The sequence below is a fragment of the Glycine max genome, chromosome 7 (assembly GCF_000004515.6).
Source record: "Glycine max cultivar Williams 82 chromosome 7, Glycine_max_v4.0, whole genome shotgun sequence".
NCBI classification, from domain to species: Eukaryota; Viridiplantae; Streptophyta; class Magnoliopsida; order Fabales; family Fabaceae; genus Glycine; species Glycine max.
Window position 1 is genome coordinate 40,392,495 of NC_038243.2, and position 25,125 is coordinate 40,417,619.

The 25,125-nt window shown below is 34.1% G+C and overlaps 4 protein-coding genes across 6 annotated transcripts; 1 reads left to right on the forward strand and 3 right to left on the reverse strand.

The window, feature by feature from the left end:
• Positions 1-1,312: 1,312 nt before the first annotated feature.
• Positions 1,313-1,897, reverse strand: LOC102665404 (uncharacterized mitochondrial protein AtMg00810-like). Its single transcript, XM_006584362.1, has one exon. The coding sequence runs from the start codon at positions 1,895-1,897 to the stop codon at positions 1,313-1,315; it is 585 nt and encodes a 194-aa protein (XP_006584425.1).
• A 192-nt stretch (positions 1,898-2,089) lies between these two features.
• LOC106799319 (uncharacterized mitochondrial protein AtMg00820-like) lies at positions 2,090-2,530 on the reverse strand. The gene has a single exon (XM_014777526.1). It carries the CDS (start codon positions 2,528-2,530, stop codon positions 2,090-2,092), a length of 441 nt encoding a protein of 146 aa, XP_014633012.1.
• A 6,207-nt stretch (positions 2,531-8,737) lies between these two features.
• Positions 8,738-13,529, forward strand: LBD31 (LBD domain-containing transcription factor). The gene is made up of 2 exons (NM_001354003.1): positions 8,738-9,149; positions 12,951-13,529. The coding sequence occupies exons 1-2, from the start codon at positions 8,973-8,975 to the stop codon at positions 13,251-13,253; spliced, it is 480 nt and encodes a 159-aa protein (NP_001340932.1). The 5' UTR covers positions 8,738-8,972; the 3' UTR covers positions 13,254-13,529.
• A 2,061-nt stretch (positions 13,530-15,590) lies between these two features.
• Positions 15,591-24,000, reverse strand: LOC100803349 (cyclin-T1-3). 3 transcript variants are annotated; one of them, XM_003529395.4, is made up of 7 exons: positions 23,771-24,000; positions 20,364-20,662; positions 19,767-19,848; positions 18,105-18,239; positions 17,357-17,532; positions 17,114-17,265; positions 15,591-16,849 (listed from the first exon to the last, which is right to left on the reverse strand). In XM_003529395.4, exons 2-7 carry the CDS (start codon positions 20,591-20,593, stop codon positions 15,921-15,923), a joined length of 1,704 nt encoding a protein of 567 aa, XP_003529443.1. In that variant the 5' UTR covers positions 20,594-20,662; positions 23,771-24,000; the 3' UTR covers positions 15,591-15,920. The 3 variants fall into 3 exon arrangements, with proteins under 3 accessions (XP_003529443.1, XP_006583940.1, XP_006583941.1); XM_006583877.3 differs by having other exon boundaries at positions 20,364-20,607; positions 23,771-23,983; XM_006583878.3 differs by lacking the exons at positions 19,767-19,848; positions 23,771-24,000 and having other exon boundaries at positions 20,364-20,503.
• Positions 24,001-25,125: the final 1,125 nt, after the last annotated feature.

Here is a 25,125-nt window from a genome sequence, read left to right on the forward strand (position 1 = left end):
TTTGTGGCATCTACAAATATAATATTATTATTACTCTATGAATCATGGATAAAATTTTTAAGATGAAATGTCTTCATATTAATACTAAATGTTATTAGTATACATCTTTCTTGTGTTTTTATTCAAAGATATTTATAAATTAATTTAATTTCTTAAACATAGTGTACAGAAGCGTAGTGATTGACCAACTAACAGTAGTCCTACGAGTTGACGGAAAAACAATGATTGGATCCATATAACTCAAAGCTCTTGGCATTACGCATCTCATTCGAGAGTATTTTTATATAGGATAAACCTCATTTATCTAGCACTCTTTTTCTGTTGATGTGGCATGGGCGCATAGGTATAGCAAAGGGGTTGAAAACACTATTCAATTTATTGCTTTACTTTCCTGCCGAACCCTATATACCTCTTTCCTTCTACCAGACAATTTAGAGGACATTTTAATTTCAATACTATTATTTATACAATAATTTTAGTACAATATGTTTATGTAAAACTAAGTGTTCAATGGACAGGGTTACCAGGTTTGGGCTCCAAAAGCCCAATCTTATCTAATCCACAAGTTGACCATTGAAGATCTGAACCAACCCAAATGAACTTTTAGGTTAAGTGGATTGGGTGTGAATTAGAACAAGTAAGTTTTTTTTTCTAAGAAAAAAATGCTCACTTGTATTCTATCATTCAATTGTATAGCAAGATACATTATTGTAGCTTGTCAAAGCTAACAACCAGAACAATAAAACTGACCCACTATGTGGGTTTTACAACTGCAAAAGAAAACTAAGTAGCTTTTCAAGCTACTCTTCCCTAAAGACTCGGTCAAAGTAACTGACTATTATTGAAACAGAATCCTACTAGTTAAAACAGAACAAAAAAAAATAATAAATATTTACTAACATTCCTTCCCTTAAACTAAATGCTCAGCATCTAGTTTACTTTTGATGCTTCAATCAAACCCAACATGCTTCTGAGATTTAAAAACTGCTCCAATTTTAACGGTTTGGTCATGATATCCACAACTTGAGACTGTGAACTACAGTGCTTTAGTTCAATGCTCCCATTCTTCACAAGATCTCTTGAAAAAATGAAAGTGCACATCTATATGTTTACTTCTTCCATGGAAAACTGGATTTTTTGACAATTGGATTGTAGAGTTGTTGTCACACAAAACTAGCATATGATCACAACTATTAAAACCGAGAGTCTCCATAATTCTCTTAATCCAAATGCATTGACACGCGCAAGAGGCAGCAGCTATGTATTCAGCTTCCGTTGTAGATAGTGATACTGCTAGTTGCTTTTTAGATGACTATGGTACTGCTTCATTCCCTAAGAAAAACACAAAACCTGAGGTACTCTTCCTATCATCAATGTCTCCAGCAAAGTCATTGTCTGTATATGCTACTACATTAGTGCTCTCCTCTTTCTTGTAGTATATACCAAGCTCTGTTGTTCCTTTCAAGTATCTTAGTATCCGTTTGGCTGCAAACCAATGTGTCTTTGTAGGATTGGCCATAAATCTGCTAATCAGGCTGACTCCATACATTAAATTCGGCCTAGTTGCAGTCAAATACATTAAGCTTCCAACTACTTGTATGAATTGTGTGGCATCCACCTTAGTTCCTGCATCATTTCTTGATAGCTTTGTTCCTGGCACAATTGGATTTTTTATTGCATTGCAATCTTGCATACCAAACTGAGTCAGAACATCATGGGCATACTTTCTTTGACACATAAAGATTCCATGATTATTCTTCAAGATTTCTATACCAAGAAAATATCTCATCCGCCCTAGATCCATCATATGAAATTCCAGCATCATAGATGATCTAAAATCATTGCACATGCTTTCATCATTTCCAGTGTATATTAGATCATCAACATATAGACTCATAATTAGAATTTTACCTCCCTTTGACTTTGTAAACAGTGTGTGTTCACAAAAACATCTCTCAAAGCCATTGCATAGGAAATATGTCTCTATTTTGTTGTACCATGCTCTTGGTGCTTGCTTAAGCCCGTACAATGCTTTTCTCAATCTGTAAACCTTTTCTTCTTCTCCTAATTTCACGAAGCCAATGGGTTGTCATACATATACCTCTTCCTTGAGTTCTCCATGAAGAAACGCACTCTTCACATCCAGTTGATAAATACTCCAGCCGTGTTGAGCAGATATGGATACAAGAATGCGTATTGTGTCCATTTTAGCAACGGGTGCAAATACCTCAGTGTAGTCCACTCCATACTGTTGTGCATACCCTTTAGCAACTAATCTTGCTTTGAACTTATCAATTTCTCCATTTTCTTTGAGTTTGGTTTTGTATATCCATTTGACTCCAATTGGTTTCATACCTGTTGGCAAATTCGTTAGTTCCCAAGTTTTGTTCTTCTCTATGGCTACCATCTCCTTTTTCATTGCATCCCTCCATGTCTTACTCTTGACAGCTTCTTCATAAGTCACAGGATCATCTTTTGTCACCATCATAGCATTATCTGATAGATCATCTCCTCTCTCATAGTCAGCCATCCAAACCGGTTCTTTTCTATGCCTTTTAGCCCTCCCTTGAGCAATATTATTGTTGGACAAAGGATCATCGAAATTGATTTCAGCATTTCATATACTTGGTAATTGTGCAGATTACAGCTTGTGGTTCCAAAATTCCTGCATCATTTTGCTCAACTTCCTCAACATTATGCTCATATGCCTCTCTATCATCCCAGTCCAGATTCTTTTGCTGATTTGTGCCTTCAATTTTCTCCCAGTTCCAACACTTTTCTTCTTCGAATACAACATCTTTTCTGATAATGATTCAATTTTTAACAAGATCAAATTATTTGTAGGCTTTTGATTCATCACTAACTCCAAGAAGAACACACTTTTTGCTCTTATCATCCAGCTTTACTCGTAGTTGGTTTGGTGTATGGACATGTGCAATGCATCCAAACACCCTAAAATAATCCACAAATGGCTTCACTCCACTCCATGCTTCTTCAAGGGTTTTATCTTGTATTGATGTTGTGAGAGTTCTATTTAGAACATGGACACACCACTTAGTTGCTTCTGGCCAGAAAATTTTTAGAACACGCCTGCCTGTCAACATAGACCGAACCATATTCATGATGGTTCTATTTTTCCTCTTAGCAACTCCATTCTGCTTAGGTGTGTAAGTTGTTGTTGATTGTCTCTGTATACCTTGAGTTTTGTAGAATTCTTTAAATGCATTGGAATTAACTCTCCACCTCTGTCTGTCCTGAGATAGATAATGCTTCCTCCAACTTCTTTTTCTACCAGTGATTTGAAACTTTTAAATAGAGAAAAAGTTTCTACCTTGTCATGTAGAAAGTATACCCAAGTTTTTTGTGAGAAGTCATCAATATAACTTAGGAAATACTTCTTGTTGTTGTTTGATGAAGGTCGAATCAGTCCACACAAATTAGCATGAATGAGTTGAAGTTTCTCTGAAACTCTCCATAGACTCTTCTTTGACATGGAATTTTGATGTTGTTTTCCAGTCAAACAGTGTATACATAATTCTTGTGTAACTGAAATAGTGGGCAGCCCATTCACCATTTGCTTAGAAGCAAGTGTCTTTAGGCCATCATAGCTTAAATGGCCTAAATGATTATGCCATAGTTGTGATTCCCGCTCCAATTTAGCCTAAAAACATGTTGCACCAGGTGCTACAGAGTTGTGATCGTGGATCGCATCCTTCGTCATTTCTCATGTTAATCTTGTGCTCTACGCAATGATTGACTAGTTTCTCCAATGGATTGGATGTAATTTTCCTACCCTTGTGTATCTCTTTTGATATTTTATATAGTTATGAATCTTTTATACTCATAATTGGTGATTTCATTATGTTTGTAATGCTTGATTCTATTTGATCACTAATTTCATGAAATTGAATTTTAAGTTTGACTGGAAAGTACTCTTAGAATTTGAACTGAATGAATTTACTTTTTACGTTACGTTTCTAGGAATAGAGCATAACGTTTTGATTGCAAATAGCCCAAGATTATGATTGTAATGCTGGAATATTCATTTCATATGCAAGGGATCAATATTTGGTAAATATTCTTAGAATTCTTGAGTGTGAGGCATCAATTCGAGGTAATTTAATGTGTGCATCAATAATGTTAGAAAATAATTCATATATATTAATCTTATTAGGATACTGAGGGTATGAACGATGAAATCCAATCCTACATTTTTCTTGAATTAATTAAATCTGTTATTATTGTTTCCATAATTTTACATATTTTCGATGCGCTAAATTCTGTTATTTTTGTTATTTTCGTTATTCTACTTACTTTAGTTATCTTTCATTAGTTAGACAAACCCATGATATTTCGATTGAATTTGTACATAACTATTGAACTATTTACTTTTATTCGGAGGAATTAAGTAACTCAAGTCCCTGTGAAGACGATATCTTTTTATAAATCTGTAACCTGTCACAACATTGGTACACTTGCAATAGTCTAACAAGTTTCTATTTTTATAAATCCGTAACCTGTCTCTTTCAGAACTTATATGAAAAACTTGTTTTCTTTCAAAAAGAATTTGAATCTTTGTGAAAACACTATTCAATCCCCTTGTTGTGATATTTTTGCCACTTCATATAGAGCATGCAAAAAATGAATTAGTTGAGGCATTTAATGATTAAAATGTTGGTAATAAAATAAAAACAGAACAGTAATTAAAATGATTTAATGGTAAATGGTCAAATAATTAAAACAAAAATTGAAATCATCAAAATCCCATAAATTTCTTAATTGGCCCATCATAAAAATTGGCACATTATAAAACACTTTTCTAGTAATCTTTTAATTTGAAATTTAAATTTAAAATAACGTCTACCAAAAAAACTAGTCCGAGAGCACATAAAAATTGGCACATTATAAAACACTCTTGAACTAGTCCGAGAGCACATGTCTACCAAAAAAACATCATTGACATCAATGCCTTCGATTAAGACCGCACTACCTAAATGATATTCACAAGTAACTAGTCAGGGTTACCCAACATTGTAAGTATGTTTTAACTCATAGGACTAGTATGAGTCAATAGAACATCCACACCAGGTCCTAAAAAGTCCCAAGGTCCAAGTTAAACCTATTGTGACCTACATCATCTACCTCATGTCTATTTTACTCCAACAAGACTCTCAAATGTTATGATGCATGTCAAACTCTTTTGTGTACAATGGTTTCACTGAACCTTACAACTCACTTAAGTGAGCACATCCTCAACCTTCATAGCCTAGGTCATGTATAGTCAGAATACCACTCGAGCCCATTATTGCCACCTCATAGGCTAGGTCACTTAAGTGAGCACATCTTCACCCCTCATATTTGTTATAATTAGGACCAAGAAAATGTTGTCTTTTATTTCTTATATATATAACCAAAGGTAGTATTAAAAATAAATAAATATAATATTAATTCATTCAAACTTAACTCATAAATAAATATCATTAGAAATGTAATCATCCAACATTACAAATAAGTTATTAAATAGGTATAAATCTACACTACAAATTTGAAACACCAAACTATACAAAATATTGATTTATAATTAAAAGACAATCTTAAAAGAACTTGTTAACAAATTCATAAATTTATACATAATAGTTCAGTATTCTTAAATATAATATGAAGTAAATTTATACATATATTATTTGTTAAGCTATTACGATTAATAAAAAAATTAAGAAAATATAATTATTTTTTATAGAAGAATATATTTATAATATAAATATTTATTTAAGTAATATATTTTAATTATATTAATATTATATATATATGGAGTGGAACGTAATAGAATGAGTATTATAATACTTATATCTGCCTTTATTTCCAACTCCAATAAATAAATAATTATTTTATTTTTTTCACTTATAAATATTTTTATAAGTACGCGTAGGATCCGAATTTATTTTGTTATCCTTCCTTGCTCAAGCCTAGTACTCATTGTGACACCCTCTACCCCTCACATATATATTAATAAAGGAATAAAAATTCAAATATTAATTAAAAGTATTTTTAAAACATTTTTAAATACAAGCTTTTCAAATGGGTAAAAGGCTCACATTCACTTTCTTCTACATCATATTCAGACTTGTCCAAATAAATAATAAAGTCATCTCGACTCAAAGAAGGTCATCTAAGTCTCATACAATTAATATAGAACCTATATCCTAATGTCACATCCTATCAGAGCGTGGTGTTCCTGTGTCCTCTAGCATGAGGTTCTTCATAGTCATCCACCTATTCATCTGCTCCCCCGAACACAAAGTTCAAGATCATCACAGGATCCAAACAGAAACAGTAAACCGGGAGTGAGTTATCACATTTCTAACTACTAGAGGGAAACAACACAACATATAGTAGTCAAATACAATTTACTTAGCATATCTCACATTATTTCATCACTTTGTCATTCATCAATCACACTTTTCATCCATCAATCACACCTTTCAATCATCAATCACTATACACAGGAATCACACACTCCGATCAAGACATAATAACACATCAATTTCATAATAAATAATTAGCAAGCGTATGCGACAGTTATGCTAAGACTCAAGCCTATATGCAATGTGGTACCATGTCAGTGAAAAACCTCGTCGGGCGCCTAGGAGTACATGACAAGACAAACCACACAATAATAAGTCAAGTCACTCTCACTAGGTAATATCATAGGGAGACCAGTCAGGGTCACAGTGTTTTGCGAGAATGCTCCAACCATATGGGATTAACATAGGCTTAAAGAAGCACTCAAACCGTGTGACCCCCAAGGCCTACACTCCGAAGAGTCCGTCAGGGCCTCTCCCTCTTGATTCAGGTCCAACCCAGAAAATATTTTAGCACACAGACTCTATCTATGAACTGTACAAAACATACGACTCCTCAATTGTTCTCAAAATAATTTTAACTCGTCACCCTTTAAGGGTCTTATCATTAACTCGTCACCCTTAAAGGGACTTAACATCAACTCGTCACCCTAAAAGGGACTTAGCATCAACTTGTCGCCCTAAAAGGGACTTAGCATTAACTCGTCGCCCTTGAAGGGACTTATGATCGTGTGATTGTACAATTCATAGTTCACAACTCAATGCACACAACACTTCAATGCACATATATATCTCAATTATATACATACTCAATTTATCACATACACTTAATCCCAATCACAATGGTATAATCTCAATTTAACATGTTATCACACCTCATGAATCATATACACTTTATCTATGAACTATGCAATACACACATTTACTCAATTATTTTTAAAATCATTTTAACTCGTCGGGTTCCCACAGTGGATCACATCACAATACTCGTCGCCCTTAAAGGGTCTTACAATTGTGTGATTGCACAGTTCATAGTTCACAACTCAATACACACATCTCATCTCAATACACATGTATTTCATCATCCGTCACATGTTCAATTTATCACATATTCACAGTTTGAATCATCATTTCATAACCTCAACATAACAATTTATACAAAAGATTTTATCACAACATGGGATGTAAAGCCTCTAAAATAGTTTCTCACAATTGTATCAAAATCAATTAATCAAAATCATGGGTTAAACACAAAGACATCAAGAGCACTCAAGTTTATCAATCAATTCTCATCAGAACATCAATTTGTACATAGAACACAATAATATTGCATTCATAATCATAAAGAAAAATTATAATTCAATAAACATCCTAAAATAAGCCCAAATTTAGTTCTCCAAGGATCCCTACACATGTTCTCACTAACCCCCAATTATGAATAACTCATCCTTACCTCTGAGCGGACTCACGTGTCTTCAGCCAGCGATAATAACATCTCTAGCGGTTCCCTGAGATTCCTTGTTATTCCTCTGACTGCTCCGATAGAATTCCCAAACGTCAGAGAGACGGAGAAGAGATTGAAACCACTTGTACTGTCTTCATGCGATTCCTTTTTATCCCTCCACGAATATTATCTCAAAAATCCCAACGGTGGAAGTGTGCGCAATTGAATTTCGAACAACATATACAAATTTCATGAAAATCCAACGGTTAACGAAACCGAGATCGTAGTTTTACCGAAACAGTTTTGGGTTCTGCGGGAAATTAAAATGCTACAATGCGAAGGGTTTTCCTCTAAGCTCAGATATGATTTTGAAATTCTCAACTGTGAGAATGTTCGAAATTGGGTTGCAAACGTGGTAGTCAAACTTAACATAACTTCTTACCTAGCGTATTCAGCCTATTATTTGTTCTATATTTATTTATTTTATAAAAACAAATTCTATTTTATTTTCTATTAAACAAATAAATGAAATACCCTTTTTATTTTCTCTCAAATCATTATTTTAATTAATAATTATATCTTCTTATTTATTTATTTATAAAATCTCATCATTTTTCTAAAATTTTATTTATTTATAAATAGCAATCCTTTTTAATCTAAATTTAAAAAATTGGAATGTTACACTCATTATGATCATTGGTTAATATAAAATTCTGGGTCGCACGCATCAAGCAGTCGAAATGCAGAACGGGACAAGAAGCTGCTAGGGACCCAATGGTCACATCAATGGAAAAATGTTTGTCGATTGAAATCTGAAAAAAAAAGGTGTTTAATTTATGGGGTGGACCCACATGAATGAATTGTACATGGAGTCATGTACTAGTACTGGGTGGTGCTCTTCATTTTTTGTTCTTTTTCCTTAATTATATAATGCAGGCCACTCTTCCACCTCCATAGATCCATTCCCTACATCCCCCACCACACCACACGCCCTCTCTCATGTCTTTTTTCCTTTTCTAATTGCTTTCACTTTTCATAACTTTATTTTTAGCCTATAAATCCTCCTCCTCCTTCTGCTACCATTCTTGGTCGTGTCCTATTAGACGTTGATAGATAGTTAGAAGAAGGGAAATTAACACTATAATTAATTAAAGATTAGAGGATCCATGAAAGATGGTGGTAGAAAGCAGGGTGCACCCTCACCCTGTGCTGCATGCAAGCTCCTTAGGAGAAGGTGTGCTCAGGACTGTGTTTTTGCTCCTTATTTTCCTGCTGATGAGCCTCAGAAGTTTGCAAATGTGCACAAAGTCTTTGGTGCCAGCAATGTCAACAAGATGCTTCAGGTTCATTATTTAATTATTCCTCTCTTATTTGTGCATTCTTGTTATTAATTATTGGAAATATATATAATATTCAAATTTAACACTGTTTTATAAGATTATTTTTAAGAAAATAATAACTTTTTCTTTCAATATAATATTATAAAAAGTAATTTAACATAATTAACACTATGGTTATGTTAAGTATTTGCCACTTTTTTATGTTCATATATATCCAAATCTCTTATCCTATGGATTAAAACATTTTCATATTCAGATCGAAACAAGAATATGAATACGGTGGTAAATAAGACTAATTTTCCTGAGATTTATGCTAGGTTAGGCCGGGGGAAAATAATACCATTAGTCTATTACACACCATGGAGACATGAACATACCACATATTGTTGATGTGTCCATGATATATAAATGTGAGGAAATTAATAATATATATATATATATAAAAGAATAAAGATTAAATTATATTGGTTTAACTTTGATAATTATTATATTATTTTATAACTTTTAATTGAATAATATTTTTTTAAAATGTATCATTGAATTGAAAGTTTCTTTTATATAAATTATATATATAAAATTTTATATTAATCAAAAATCATTTATTATGTTATTCATATAAATTAAAATTGATATAATATAAATTTTCAAAATATAATAAAATATGAATCATTTGATAATATGTAAATATAATTTAATAAGTGAATCAATAAAAATCATATTTCATATCAAATTATAAAAATAGGATAATAATTATCAAATAATTGATCCTTCCTTGATATATAAAAAATCACGTCCATATCAAGTTATTTTTTTTCCTCTAAAAAAACACGAACTCCATTAGTTACTTGTAATACTTGTAAATTGTAAGGCTGTTAATCACTGCACATTGAGAAGTCACTTTCTTAACAATTTTATAGGGTATGTTCGGTATAAAGAAAAAAGAAAGAGAGAGAGAGATCAACATTGGAGACTAGTGCGACGCTTTCCTTCACCATAAAGTGAATCTTTCACACATTAAGGTTTAACATGCTTCATTTTCAATTTCTTTTTAAAAAAATAAAAGAAAAACTGAAAAATCGCAAATTCGAATTATATTTTTTTTGTTACTTAATATATGGTAGTCAATTCAGTACTGTCATATATATTAAGGTTTAACATGCTTCATTGTCTGCCTAAAAAAACATGCTTCATTGTCAGGTTCTTTCTTTTTTACTTAATCTAAAAGTTTTTATATAATTAAAAATTATTTTAGTACGATTATTAAGATATCTATTATAAAATTAATAAATTTATTATACATGACAAATTATAATTAAATAATATTTACATTATATTAACAAAATACAAGTTTCCTTTAATTACTCAAGTTTTTAAAATAGTTAGATTCATAATACAATGATATATTAAAATGATTTGGCAAAATTACATTTTTTTGTCCCCCCTAATTGTTTTCAATTTTAATTTTAGTCTCCTTTAAATTTATTCAGGAATTTAATCATTCAATTATGTACAATCCAGTAAATGTGGATCTCAAGTCCAGATTTAAACGTTGACTATTACACATGAACGTTTGACTGTCACGTGTCAGGTTACATTGATTGTCATGTGTCTGATTCGATTGAACATTGACAACAACAATACATTTTCATCGTCCAATCAGAACGCGACACGTGATAGTCAACGTTTCTTTGTAACAACCAACATCAAAATCTGAGTTTGAGGACCACATTTACGGGATTGAACATAATTTGAGGACTAAATTCGTGAATAAATTTAAAGGAAGACTAAAATTGAAATTAAAGACAACTAAAGGGACCAAAAATATAATTTTATCAAATGATTTTGTATGAAGAAAGCATTAAGAATCAGTTTAATTGGTATATGTTATGAGAAATCACTGGTGACTTATAAAATAAATATTATAAAAATAAATCAACTTTTGATATTATAATAATATTAGTATAAAGTATTTTTTTAATTTTATTAATAATTAATTTTCTTAAAAAAATTGAGTGACCACCTTTACTAATAGGATCTTTTCTTCTTATCACATTTTTTTCTATTCTTTATACTTTACTTAAAAAAATAAAATTCAGTTCCAGAGAGACACCAATAATATAGCATCAGAATATGGACTTGAATTAATGTTAGTATAAAGTTAATGTAATCTAATTAAATTCTAAAAGTACTATTATATATATAGAATTATTCTTATATCTTTGTATATGAATTTTAGCTTTTGAGACAAGCGATTGTGAAAAACCACATCATCCCGCTTGATAGTTTCCAAGTAGCCCTTGAAAAATTAGAAAAGGTGGAGAAGATTAGGCATTCGGCGCCTTCAAACCTCACATTTCATGTCCTAATCTCTTTGTCTGCTTTTCCATTTCCTTCATATTTCAATATTAGGTCAGCCTCGTCTTTTGGTCTGTCGTGTGTTCCGTAAAACATAAAAAAGAATAAGGCAAATGAGAAAAAAAAAATTGAAAAAAGTTGATGTGTGGCATTATATTTATTTAATTTTTTGAGAAATTAGATCGTATGATCTCTTTCTACATCGTATCTTGGGCGACCCAATGGGAGCTTCTAAACGTGGTTTTGGGCAGCAAAAAGTCAGAATTGAGCACAAAGCGCAACTTAACAAGCAACTACTTGATTGTGTGAAACCACGTTTAAGAATTCAAATCCAAACTCATCATCTTCACCTTCCCTTGTCATAAAATTAAGAAATGATTGAAGTAACATCCTGGGTTCTGTACCACGTGAAGCTGTTTTTGACTGTCAAATTTTTTAATCAAGCATATATGGAATAAATTTACTTATTTCATTGTCAAACATGGTTAGCGTACTCTTTAATATATTTTTTATTATTAAAATAATTTTACTAACAATATTATATAAAATAATGGTTAAATTTTTTTAAAAAATATTCTTTATTATATAATATACCATCTCTATTTTCTAGCCTTGTATAGAGAGGGGATTCTTTTATATATTTTTAAAAAAATTACTTTTAAATTTTGAAGAACCTTTGTCTCTTAATTTTTTTCATGTATCTTCACTTGAGTAACTACTTTTTTGTATTTTATATATAGATGAAAGAGACAAATTTGAGCAGTGATCTTTCCTTGTCCTAATAAAAGAGACAAATAGTGAAAGAAAAGAATTTAATGTATTTATTGTTTATTTTTAGAAAATAAATATTAAGTAATTAAGTACATTTTTTGTTAAAAAGTTTAATACGGTAGATAATTTGAAGAGTATCTTAAAACAAACAAGACAAACTTCTATATATATATATATATATATATATATATATATATATATATATATATATATATATTGTAATATGAAGAAGAGAAAAAAAAGAAAGTGTTGTTCAATCAGAGAAATGGGAGGAAAAAGTAAGAGTGCTGTTCAAGCACATAAGTACTGTTATTATAAAAGTGACATTAATGTCATCAGAATATTTAATTTTTATCTTAATTTTTAAGAAAACATTTTTTTCATTAATCCTTAACTATTATCATATAATAATATTTGTAAATAGCATCTTAAAAAACATATTTAATATGATTTTTTTATTAGTGAACAGTACAATACTCTGCTGGAAATCAAACTCCTGTTATATTCAGAAGTGAATGACTCTCAATAATTCTATTAATAACAAGAGGGGTTTAATTTAGCTACTTCAATTGATTGACGAGAGGGCATTAATTATTGTAAATTTGTTGGTAACCTGTCTTCTATTGCTAAAAAACAAAAACAGCATATTTTTCTTCTAATTACTTGACCTATTTGCAGGACTTAGCAGAGCATCAGCGAGGAGATGCAGTGAGCAGCATGGTGTATGAAGCAAATGCAAGAGTGAGGGACCCTGTGTATGGCTGCGTAGGGGCCATCTCATCTCTTCAGCAACAGATTGATGTGTTGCAGACCCAATTGGCCGTGGCACAGGCTGAAGCTGTGCACCTCAGGGTGCGCCAAACTGCATCACTCTACAGCCCCACTAGCCCAACCAACAGTGGCTCTCCATCACAAGCCAAGCCTATTTTTGACATGGACATGGTGGTGGACCAGAACAGCTATGGTGATTCAATGTGGTGATGCTACTAGTTAATTTATTAGTAATATAAAACTATACTAGTATACCTACCTAGATCATGAAAAGATACAAAAACTAAAAATTAAGGTGGCATTATTTTCTCAAGTTGTGCCTTCTATATACTTTTACTTTATAGTAGGGTGAGAAATGCACAATCAACCCATTCTTTAATACATTCTTTTTAATATATTCTTTGTTATTCGTTAAAATTTATTAGAACTTACAAAGACTTACAGGATTTTGGTAATTTCTAATTAATTTTAACCAATAATATAAAGGGTGTTTAAAAGAATATGTTTGAAAGTGTGTTGGTGGCATTTCTCTTTATAGGATAGATGTAGAACTCTAGAAACAGTGGTGGCTACGGGCTGCGGCGGTGAGACTGAAGAGAGCTGTGGCGGAGGCCGTTCGCCCGCTTAATCAATTTGGTTTTGAGCATTGATTTCTCATTGACGACATGTTGTGTATATATTATTATATATCTATGTCACTTGACATTAAGTGAAGGGTTTGGTTATATGGTTGGATTGTGGACTATTTTGAGGCTGAAGGTTGCGTGGACTTTTTATGTTGTTTTTCTAGTGATGTTTATGACTTGATCTTTGTTTACAAGGGAGATGCCCCTATAGGCATATTGATTTTCATATGTATTGCTACTTCTTGGTACTGTTGGGTGTATTTACTATACAAAATATCTTTTTGAAGTTTTAAGCATTAAAATGACTTTTTTTTTTCTCCCACTCTTTCTCTCTCTCTCTGTTATTTTCTTTACTTTTTTTAAATATATTTGTGGGGAGTCTGTCTTTAGTTTCCTTTGATTTTGGTTAAAGACCACTTTTAGCATTAAAAAACAAAAGCACTACATAATGGGCTACACATCCGTACCAAAAAAGTAAAAATTAGACGGGAGTTGCTATTGACCCCGAGTTATTATTAGTGGCTCCTATCAAGTAATTTTAATTTTTTTTTTCTAAAAATACAGTTTTTACGGAAAAATGTTTTTATTGTTCAACTGTATAATGGAATCGTATCTTCATTACTTACGGAGGGGTATAAAAAAAATAAACAATGAAAATGTGATTATGATGTTTATGGAGGGGTTAAAAAAAATAAACAATAAAAATACAATTTTGTTATACAATTATATAACGAAATCCCATTTATGTTGTTTAGGGAGGGGATGCAAAAAAATTGAACAATGAAAACACAATTTAATTGTACAGTTGTACAATAGAATCACATTTTTGTTATTTTTCGAAGGGGGTGCAAAAAAAAATAAACAACAAAATCGTGTTTCTATTATTATTTTTTATACCCATGTATATTTGCCTCTTCTTCTTCTACACATTAGAGAGTGTCAACCATAACCATCATCAAACACCACCAAGACTTACACGACCCAAACACCAGATCACCACCTTCCATCATGTCACCACTATCATCGATCACCCAAGTCACTGCCATACCAACAACAACATTGTGCGTCCCAAATGGTACCTCATACCAACAGATCTACACGCCACAACACCACGGTGTCATTGTACTAACACCACCCCACCATGCAACAGGGAAGACGCTTGTCGCGGCACGGATGGAAGTTCAGATCTGGGGGCGGAGATGGTGTGGTGTTGATGGGTTGGTGTCACAGGGAAGGGGAAGGAGAAGAGGGAGGGGGGAGAACTAAGAGGGTAAGAGGGTATTTTTCTCAAGTGTGTAGGGGCCAATAGCAAATGTGGTAGGGACCAATATCAATAGCAAATTGGACATCTATGATGGCCCCAACAAATTGGGCTATTGGATCTTAAGGTTGTGTAACTTATGAAGAAGCACGACCAAAAACAAAAATTTGTGGCTGAAGAGGATTAGTTAATAGACATGGGATTAGCTTATATAGGTGTGTTAGTCACTCAACAACTAAAAAAAATGCTAAATTTGTGTTCAAGAATTCAACATTCTTCTTAATTAGGATTCTCTCGGGCTTGGCAGGTTAGGTGGATGTTAAGGCAAGTGGTTAGGCCTTCTTTGGATAACTTCTCTAAACACACCTCTAGAAAGAATGAAAAAAAAATTGAAGTTTTACACAGACTAATTTATGTATAAACTAGTTTGTAAAAGCTCTGGCATATTAACTTCTCTAAAATGAAATTTTTAACTTATGCATGAACTAATTTTAACTTAAGGAGAAACTTAAATTATTTTTTTCTCCTAGAAGTGCTTGCGTATCCGAATAGACTTATTGGGCATTAGTGAAGGCCTAGGATCAGGTCGTAATATACAAGTTACCAATTCATTTTTGACCTTTGACGATGGCAGCTCTCAATGATTCCAAATCACAGGGCTTGCAGAAATATATTCATATGTATTAAATTAAATAAATAGCACAAGGTTCTCATACAACCCCCTCCCAGCCCGGAAAAAAAAATAATAATAAGCCTTTAATGGCACTACCAAAACTGAGGCATCCCGTTCCTTAAACAAGAAATGTATAAGGCAAACAAGAGCATCCAGAATCATCAATTCTTTAGCAACCGATTAGCTAAATCACAATAAGCAAATAAAGGACATCAGAATATTCACCTCAACAATAATTTTGCTCCCCATTCCTTGTGCTTTCCCTGCCTACATAGCCAACTCTCCCCCTTCCCAGTTCCTTTATTCAGCGAGTTCCTTTATTCGGCAAGATCATTGTGATAACTTGAATCAAGACGCTTTTTCATCTCTGGTTGCCTACCTGGAGGGCTCCCCATCCTTCTCTTGCGATTGTTCAACGAGGACGAAGCATCATCTATCATCTCCCCTTCTTCTGCATTGTCTTCATCCATGTCTTTCTGAAACTGCCCCTTCATGCTCAAGTGTCGCCCATCTCTAGTTTCCTCATGGTTCTCTCCATGGTGATTTTCACCATCAGGCTTAGACCAGTTCTGCCTTCTCTCACGCTTATTTTTCTCGTCCTCGACTGCTAATTCAATTCCATCTTCCAGCTCCCTCTCAATGAGATCATCCTCATCCATTACATCTTTCTTTAATGCCATTTCCCCTCGTTGTTCCTTTCTCTTCTTTCCCAATGCTGCCAGTGCCTTTAACTTGTCCTTGTCAATCTTGATTGCTTCATTGGGTGAATGACCTAGTGGGCCTTCCCGACGCTCCAGATTTCGGACAACATTGCTGCCAGGATTGTTTAATGCTGATTCATCTCTCCTTCCTACTTCTGCACCCTCCTTAGTCCCAACCATTCTGTCTTGGTCTCGTTCAGTGCCAGATTTAGATCTATTTGACACTTCTCTCTTGTTATCTTGCTGAGTCAACTGTTCTGAATTCTGAGACTCCCTAATGTCCAAGTTGTGATCAGTAATGTCACTCCCCATTTCTGCACTCCCATCATTGCTTTGGTTCTCAGTTCCTCTTTGTGGTACCACAGTTCTCTCTGCAGACGAGTGCTGGGGGGCTTGAGATGATATTTGCTTTGAGGCCTGGTCCTCATTCGCAGTAGGAGCCTTTGAAGCAGCTCTTGTTCCTCCAGCACTTCCTTCTACTTCACTTCCCTGTGCTGGTGGAAGTCTATTCTGCTCGTAGAGTTCCAACATTTGATTGCTAACTTCTGCAAGAGAAAATACCCACAAGAACTGAGAAGGATATACAGAAGCATACAGACACACAAAAGGACAACCCATTGTTAAACTACTCATAGCAATAAACTGGGTTCTCTAATGAAAATTCCTAATTTGATCAGGAAACAGGGATAAAACCATCCAGATGTGAGAATGGCAGAAATTATCATAATGCATTAAACCAAGGGAACACAAGGCCATCCAAACAGATCAATTTTATTAGCATGCAAATGAATTGAGGAGATGACACCGACCCTCTAATTGACGTGGGGTGACATCAAATTCTTGCCACCAAACCTTCTCACCATCTGATGGAAGCTTCACTTTCAAGAACTTGGCAGCAAGGAAAATGGCACCTGCCGCAATATGATGTGGCTTAAATTGCAGGCAGAGCGATGTCCTCAGCCTGAAAGCCACTTTCCAGTGTGTGAACAAATATATTTAAAAAAAATAAATTCAATGAAGTTAAATTCAAACAAATGGCAACCAAATCATACCCATCATTAACAAAGTTCCATGCAACTTGTGCAAGGGCATTCTTCGCAACATTAAACTTCTTTATGGCTTCCACAAGAGGTTTATACGGATGTTGAACATTCAGATCAAAACCTAAAGTGGCAAGCACAACCCTCTCTCCAAGTAAAATTAATTCTTTTTGCTGCTCATACACTTCCTGCATCATTTACAATTTCTATTGAACAAATATAAATACATCAAGGGTAAAGGAAAGAGAACCACTATAAAAGAGGAGTGTAAATAAAAAATAAAAAGTCAGAAAGGGACCACGTAGTACTTTACCAATATACGGCAGTTGGAGATGGAATCAGATCAACTATCCAATAGAATGGGGTATAGGAAAGAACATTTCCTTAATGATAAAATTTAAAAACTCTAGGCAACAAGTTCAACTTTAGTTATTGAGCAATAAAAAAAAATAACCTTGATACTTTTCATAATTTACAAGGCAGAAAAACATTTTATAGGATTTCAATATTTGGAACATAGCTACCATGTTTGACATATAACCTACATAGATGTGTTGGCTAGAAACTGACAAGTTGGAGGGATTCACAGTCTAGAAGCAATTGGGGGGCAAAAACCTAGTCCAGTTTAGACAATTGGAGAAAGATGACAGGCAAGAAAAAGTCTCGAGTTAACAGCAGCAATAAGATTCAGCTAAATCCTAAGTCAAAAATGTTGATGTATAGGAGTGAACTGGTCAAAGCACCATCAGTAATAAAACACCTTCTGTTTTATCCTCTGTGCAGCTGCAGGATCCTTCTTGTGAATGATCTCATAAGAAACAAGAATAACATCCTTTAGTGGACGAGGAGTCTCTTCAACCTTCCCAGCAAGGAACATACAGACCGTTGCAATGGTCTGCAAAAGTTCATCAAGTGAATTATGAGTTTTTGATTAAGTAATCTTTAAAACTATACAGCTTTAACATCTACATTCTCTTAATATAAATTAGGAACCTCCTTACATCAAATAATTATAGAACTCAAATAATAAAGCATAGAAGTGTTAAAGATTTTGAAACTTCACTAAACAGAAAAGTTTAAGCAGCAGTTGCAACTTGGAACTTGAAATAAAATGTAAGATAAAAGAGTTAAATGGAATAAAAATGTGGGATAGATGATAAAAATTTCACAGAAATATTAACTTATAAAATGTAAGATACAAAAGATGCAAATTTAGAAGATCCATTCACCTTCCATTACAAAACTTTCCTCTAAACTAAAAATGAATAGATTGACCTGTTCAAAACCAGATTTCGTGCGAAGTAGAAAACCCACCTAAAATAATAATATTATGCAAAACAGACAATAGAAATTATTGATTACAAATCCCTATTGAAAAGCAATAAATTCTGCACTCAGTATATAGACATCTTCTGAAACATATATAAGTCCTTAGACAATTTCTGTTAGGTCCCAGGCAGAGAAAGACAGAATTTGGAAGGTTTATTCTTGTAAGAAAAAGGGCCCCACTAGTGAGAAAAGGCCCAGTAGTTAGATTTGTCAGAAAGGAGTCAGTAGGTTGACAGTTATTCTGTTATGGTAGGTTGCTAAATAGTAAAGGATGGAACAGAATGAGAGGAGGTCAAGATTAAGAACAACTGAACTCTGCTCAGTTGCATGGGGACTTCCCTTGGAGGACTTCTCTCCTCATGCCCAATTCCAGCAATATCAATACTCATTCTTTTAGGTCCATCTCTCTCTCATTTCATTCTCTGTTATTCTGGTTACCACTCCCCATGCAACCTTTCAACTTCACAGAATTTTAGAAAAAATTTCCAGACTGAATATGCACCCAAAACATTTTCAATATTGAGAGTGTAGTATATTAGAGTTAGACAAATGTAAGACAAACTCAACCTTTCCAAGAATAGTTATCATCAAAAATCTTTTGAAATAATAAAAAATGCAGTGGGCATATAAATAAACAAATTTCTTAAAGCTTGGGTTTCTCAGCTATGTTTATCACTATGACTTTATGAAGACAAAATATGACAACACCATAAAATTTCTAGGTGTTCATAATTCATATCACAAGTCAATAGAAAGAAAATTTTAGCTAGTTTTCATTTATTTAAAAAACAATCCAAAACCAAGCATATGCTTTTAAACAGGAGAAACTACCAATATTACAGACAAAAACCATCCACAAAGTATCTGCCAACCAGGCATGTCAAGCATTGGAAATTTAACTAAGGAAAATAATTCTGCACAACAAACCATCTTCTAGATAGTGTTGATATTTCTATTTGCCATTTACACTTATGATATACTGGTTATCCGCAATGGCAAGAACACAAACATGCTACACTAATTTAAATTGCAACTTAAGCTCTGGAGAGGTAAAATGCCCACATAATATCTATTTGAAAGTGCAACAACCCACCCTTCGGTCATTCTTTGCATGAGATTGTCGAAGAAAGAACCGATGACAAAAGATTATGGCCGTTGCTATAGTTACCTGAGGCCTGCAGGGGCCAACATTACAATTAATATGTAAACCTCCAACAGAATTTCAAAAACAGGATATAAATATTTACAAAATTCACAACATGGTGAAAATAAGCAACTGCATTCAAAAGGTAATTGCCATATCTATCTTGCATATACTAAATATATAATTATAAGATTATCTCAGAACCAAGTAAAACAGAAAAAGACAACCAAATTTTAGAAAGAATTAAGCAAGCATATGCTCATTGCTCACAATGTTTCATTACCATGCACTATATTATTGCATTGGTGAGGTGTACCATTCACATAAACAGCTGTATAATTTAGGAAAGATTTAAATAAAACATTACTATTAAGAAATTGGAAAGAAAATAAGGGGCTGCAAAGAGAGGGAAAAAAAAGAAAGAAAAAGTAAAACAACAGGATGAAGCATAAAATTCCTCAGAGCAATCCCAAACGCAAAGCAAGTATTTGAATCTAGAAAGTAATAATTAAATAATTATAATAATATCAGTAGCAGCAAACTCACACTTTAAGTCTCATGCCTAAATCCTGCAAGAATGTGCAGTATGACTTGCGCAGATACGTCTCTTTCTTCAAGTCAATTCCATCTTTTCTTGATGGGGAATGTTCCTCTATTTCTTTTCTAGACATATACCAGCGACCTAATGATTCCTCTTGCTTCTCTATAGAACTTTTACCAGAGTTGCCATCAGATGTTCCATGATGTGACAACTCTCCAGGCATAAGTCCTGCCATATGTACCAGATTTTCTGTGCACAGAATAAATTCTGTATCATTTGTTCAACATCATGAAGCAGAAAGATTCTGGAAGACATAAAAATAAATGAATATCATGTATGTGGAATCATGAATATAACAGAAACGTGGAAATTGTAATCCATGTAAAACATGCAAGGGAAGAAAATGAAGGAAAATGTAGGACAATGAAAGAAAACAGAGGGGCTGCGGGAGAGAGGTTAGGAACAGAATCTAAACTGGGTATTGATATTCTCAACTTCACTGCATACAGGGATCACATCATGTTAAGCCCACCACCAAGACTGACACAGAAAACTAAAAGGAAAATAAATTGATATGGTAAAATGAACAATGGATCTACTGTATAGTTTTCAATACCGGCGTAATGGAGCAGAGCGGCCGACCCCAAAAGTGGGATAGTGGATAGCGGGATGACCGCTATTCTAATGTTTTTTTTTTTTTTTGCACAGCTTCTAATGTTTTTTTATATATGTTAAATAATTAATAATATATATATGTGTGTGTTCAAAAACAGAAATATATATATATATAAGTTTTTAATATTATAAAATTATGATATTATTATATTTATTTAATTATTAACATTATTATTATATATTAATATTGTTTGGCTACAATTTAACTAGATATGTTAAACTTTAAATCAATACCTTGATCAATTGAATAATCAATCAAATTTTAAAAACCTTGCTTTTAAGCTTAAAATCCATGGTCAACGAACTCGCCTCTACACATATATACTCATATACTCAACCTTCACCTATTGTCTTCCTTTTCATTTTCTACTCAATTTTTTTGTTATCACGTACATTGTTACTTTCTCTCTGGTTCTTTTCTATTTTTCCTTCTTATCCCTATGTACCCCCTACTTACATATATACCTAAAAAATGTGGTTCTTTTCTATTTTTCCTTTCTCATCCCTATGTTTTTCAACCTAGCTCATGGGCATACATAGTAGCAGCCAGCTAATTCCCTGCGACATCGACTTCACACCAACCTACAAGCTCCACACAACACTCACTTTTTCACTCCTCAGTAGTAGAAGTAACTAAGCACCGTCATTTATATAAAGGGCACCATTCATTATGTACACATCACCACAATCTAGCTCCCTCATTCTCTCTCCATAGAAAGAACACTTCACAATGGACTACGGAAGGTTGGGACCCTCTGATCTTGGTGGCTCCTCGCGCCTCAACTCTCTAAGATCTTCCGGGAGGAAAAAGATTGTGTTGCTGTCACTCTTTGCTGTCTTAATAATAGTCGCGTCCACTGTTACTGCAGTTGTCGTCCGCTCTCACACTAAAAATACCAGAGCGGATGGAACTAGTCTCGAGAAGTTCACAAAGGCGATTTCAAGTGAGATCGATCGTTTCTTAGCATTGTCTCTTTCAAGGGGCATCTGGAAAAGGAGGGTTTGCCGGATAAACACACATCTGAGTCTTTTGTCTCTCTCTCTCTCTGGGAAGAACAAAGCAGAAGAAGCAACACAGAACAGAACCACCGAACCCACTCAGAACCACAAGTGCTTCGAAGTAGCGTCGCGAAAAACCGCTCCGCAACCTGCGCTGCTCCACCACGATAGTGGCCGCTCCAGCCGTGACCCAAAACCACGCCGATACACACGTGTCCGTCGCGGATGGGTGTCACTCCGCCGCTATAGCGGCCGCTACAGCTGCTATTGACAACTATGATCTACTGATCTAGGATAGCTTTGATACCATCTTAGAATTGGGCTTAAGGCGTAACTCAACCCCACAAAACCGACTCATAAGAGGAGGATTGCCCAAGCTTTATAAGAGCTCTATTTAACTCATATCTCAAGTTGATGTGGGACTATACATCATCCTCGGAGCTTCAATTTAGGGCAGCCCACAAAGAGGCTGCAAATAAGGCAGGCCAGAGATGACCACAATTAAAGGCAGCTTTCCAACAAAAACCCAGTTCGTTTAACCCCAGGCCAGCCCATAACCTGGTGTAATTAAGTGGGGGATAAAACAGTTCTATAATCCATAGCCACTTGCAGTAATGCCCAGCCATGCAACCCATTCACTTAGCAAGAGGCTTGCTTGAATGTGGAATGCATTCACATTTTTAGGAACCTAGACCAACAAGCATCCCACAATGCCATAATATCATACCCCACCAAGGCCTAGACCAACACTTACCCACATGCAACCTCCATCTTACATCAGTGTTATCAATGGCGGATAGCAAAACATGGTGGAAGGCCGAAATTCCACCATATAAACACACGCCATTGTGCCTTATTGCGCCGCCATGGTGGGCCTCCCTTCACATATTGTCTACGGTGGTTGGCAAAAAATCAGCCAAGCCATTCCACTGTGACAGTGCCATGGCTGCTTTTTTTTCAACACTGACCTACATATGTCTTCCAAAGACCCCTCCAGTAAACCTTCCTAATTCTCCCTCTGTATGCTCTAACATTAGTTCTTGAGCGGTGTCTTTGCATGTAAACCCCCACAATTCACTCTACCACCATCACAACCGCAAAGGAGAAATTCTTCGCCACAAGGTATCCTACCGAAGGAACAAACCCAATGACTAGACTAGACCAGACATAGATTGAGAAAATGCTAGAATGCCAGCTACTAACACCCAAACATACATAATACTATTAGGTAATACGATGGTTTTCTCTCTATTTAACAAAAGAGAAAAGAAGAACGCCACCTTTAATCAAACTCCCACATTCACACAATAGAAAATGGTGAGATCATAAAAGAAAAAAGAAAAAGTGACACAAAAGCTTCCATGGCCCTTATGTTCAAAACTGTTCATTTTTTCACGAGTGAACCCTAATCTGCTTCTCAAATCCGAAGAGACTACAGCACCCATTCAATTACCCAAATAGGACAAAAGAACCAAAATTTTCGGTTCAATCGGTCCCAAATGCAGGAACACGGTGGGAAAACGTGCAAAACCAGACACATACGAGCGACAACGAAATTGGAAGGAGTTTCGAAAGGGTTTCAATAAATCGATTGAGAAAAGTGAAATTAGGAAGAAAATAACGAAGAAAAAAGGATTCAATTGGAAAGAAAACAGGAAAAGTGATAGATCGATCAAACGCATCAAAAAAAGATAAGGGTAACGAAAATGAAAAAAAAAACGAAATCAGAGGCACTTACGTATTCGAAAGAGAACAGGAGGAGAACCCTCGTCTTCTTCTTCTCAGAATCGGATGCAAGTTGTGTCGCCTTCGATTCTCTCTCTCTCGCTCGCTCGCTCGCTCGCAGTCGCACCCTCGCAGGTTGCAAAAGAACACCAAGTTCGACAATCTCGTTTCTTTTGTTTCCCCACACTTTTTTTTTTCCGTTCTGTATATTTGTGTTTTGGTTTTGTTTTCACTTTGTCCACTAATCATCAACTGCATTTAATTCGAATATATCTAAAACTGTGTGTATTTTTTAAATCAATTAATTAATTATTAATTAACACATAATTAAATTTAATGTATAGAATTTAATGATTATATTCTTTTAGTGTAATTTTTGCACCGATGAGTTTGTAATAGCCGCGAAAATTAAATTATTTTAATAATTAATTGTATGTATAATCAAATATTATTGTTATAATAGATTATGATTAGAATTAGTTTTTATTTGGATAAGTTTGCTAAAAAAAAGTGATCTTCAAATCATTAATTTTGTTTGGATGCAAAAGAAATCTATATCCTATATTATAAAAGAGAAGTATAGGAAAATTACTCGTGTATCCCTGCTTAGAAAATTGTCACGTGTCTCTTTTGCTGGGTTTATTGTCATTTTGTTGGCCTTTTGGTTTCTGCTTGAGCTTCTACACATGTGTGGTTTAAATGTTTGTTTTTTCATCAAAAAGCAATTGTTGTGTCATGTGTCTGATGGCTAAGCTAGCTTGCACTCTTTGATTGGGCACGTGGTTTGGGTGTTTTGTGGAATTCCGTTGGTTGTTGTTGTGTCATTTTCGTTTGTTTCATTTTCAAGTTTGAAAGCAAAACTGGATTTGAAGGTGTGAGGTTGTGTCTTGGTCGTTTCTTTTCTAACTTTTATGTTGTGCATTGCTGTGATTTTCCTTTTTGTTTTGCAGTTTGGTTTTGTTTTGTTGTTTGGGTTGGCTGTGAGAAGAAAAGGTAATGTTTTTTTGTTTAATGTCTTTGCGTTCGGTTTGTTTTCAGTTTGTATGTGTGTTACCTTTTCCAGGTGATTTTAGAACTCTTTTTCGGTGTTTTTCTTCTTTGGTGCTTTGTTTTCTAACTTTTGTGCATGGCTGTGATTTTACAGTTTTCTTTGGTTGAGAAGTTTGTTTTGGAGTTTGCTTTTGCTCCGTTGTTAGGCTTGACTGTGAGAAGAAAATGTAATGTTTATGTTGTGCAAGTCTGTTTTAGCTTTCGCTTTTTGTTTTTTAATGAGTTACGTTTGTTTTACAGTTTGCCTTTTGCTGGGTTTATTGTCATTTTATTGTCCTTTTGGTTTCTTCTTCCGCTACAACACGTGTGTGGTTTATG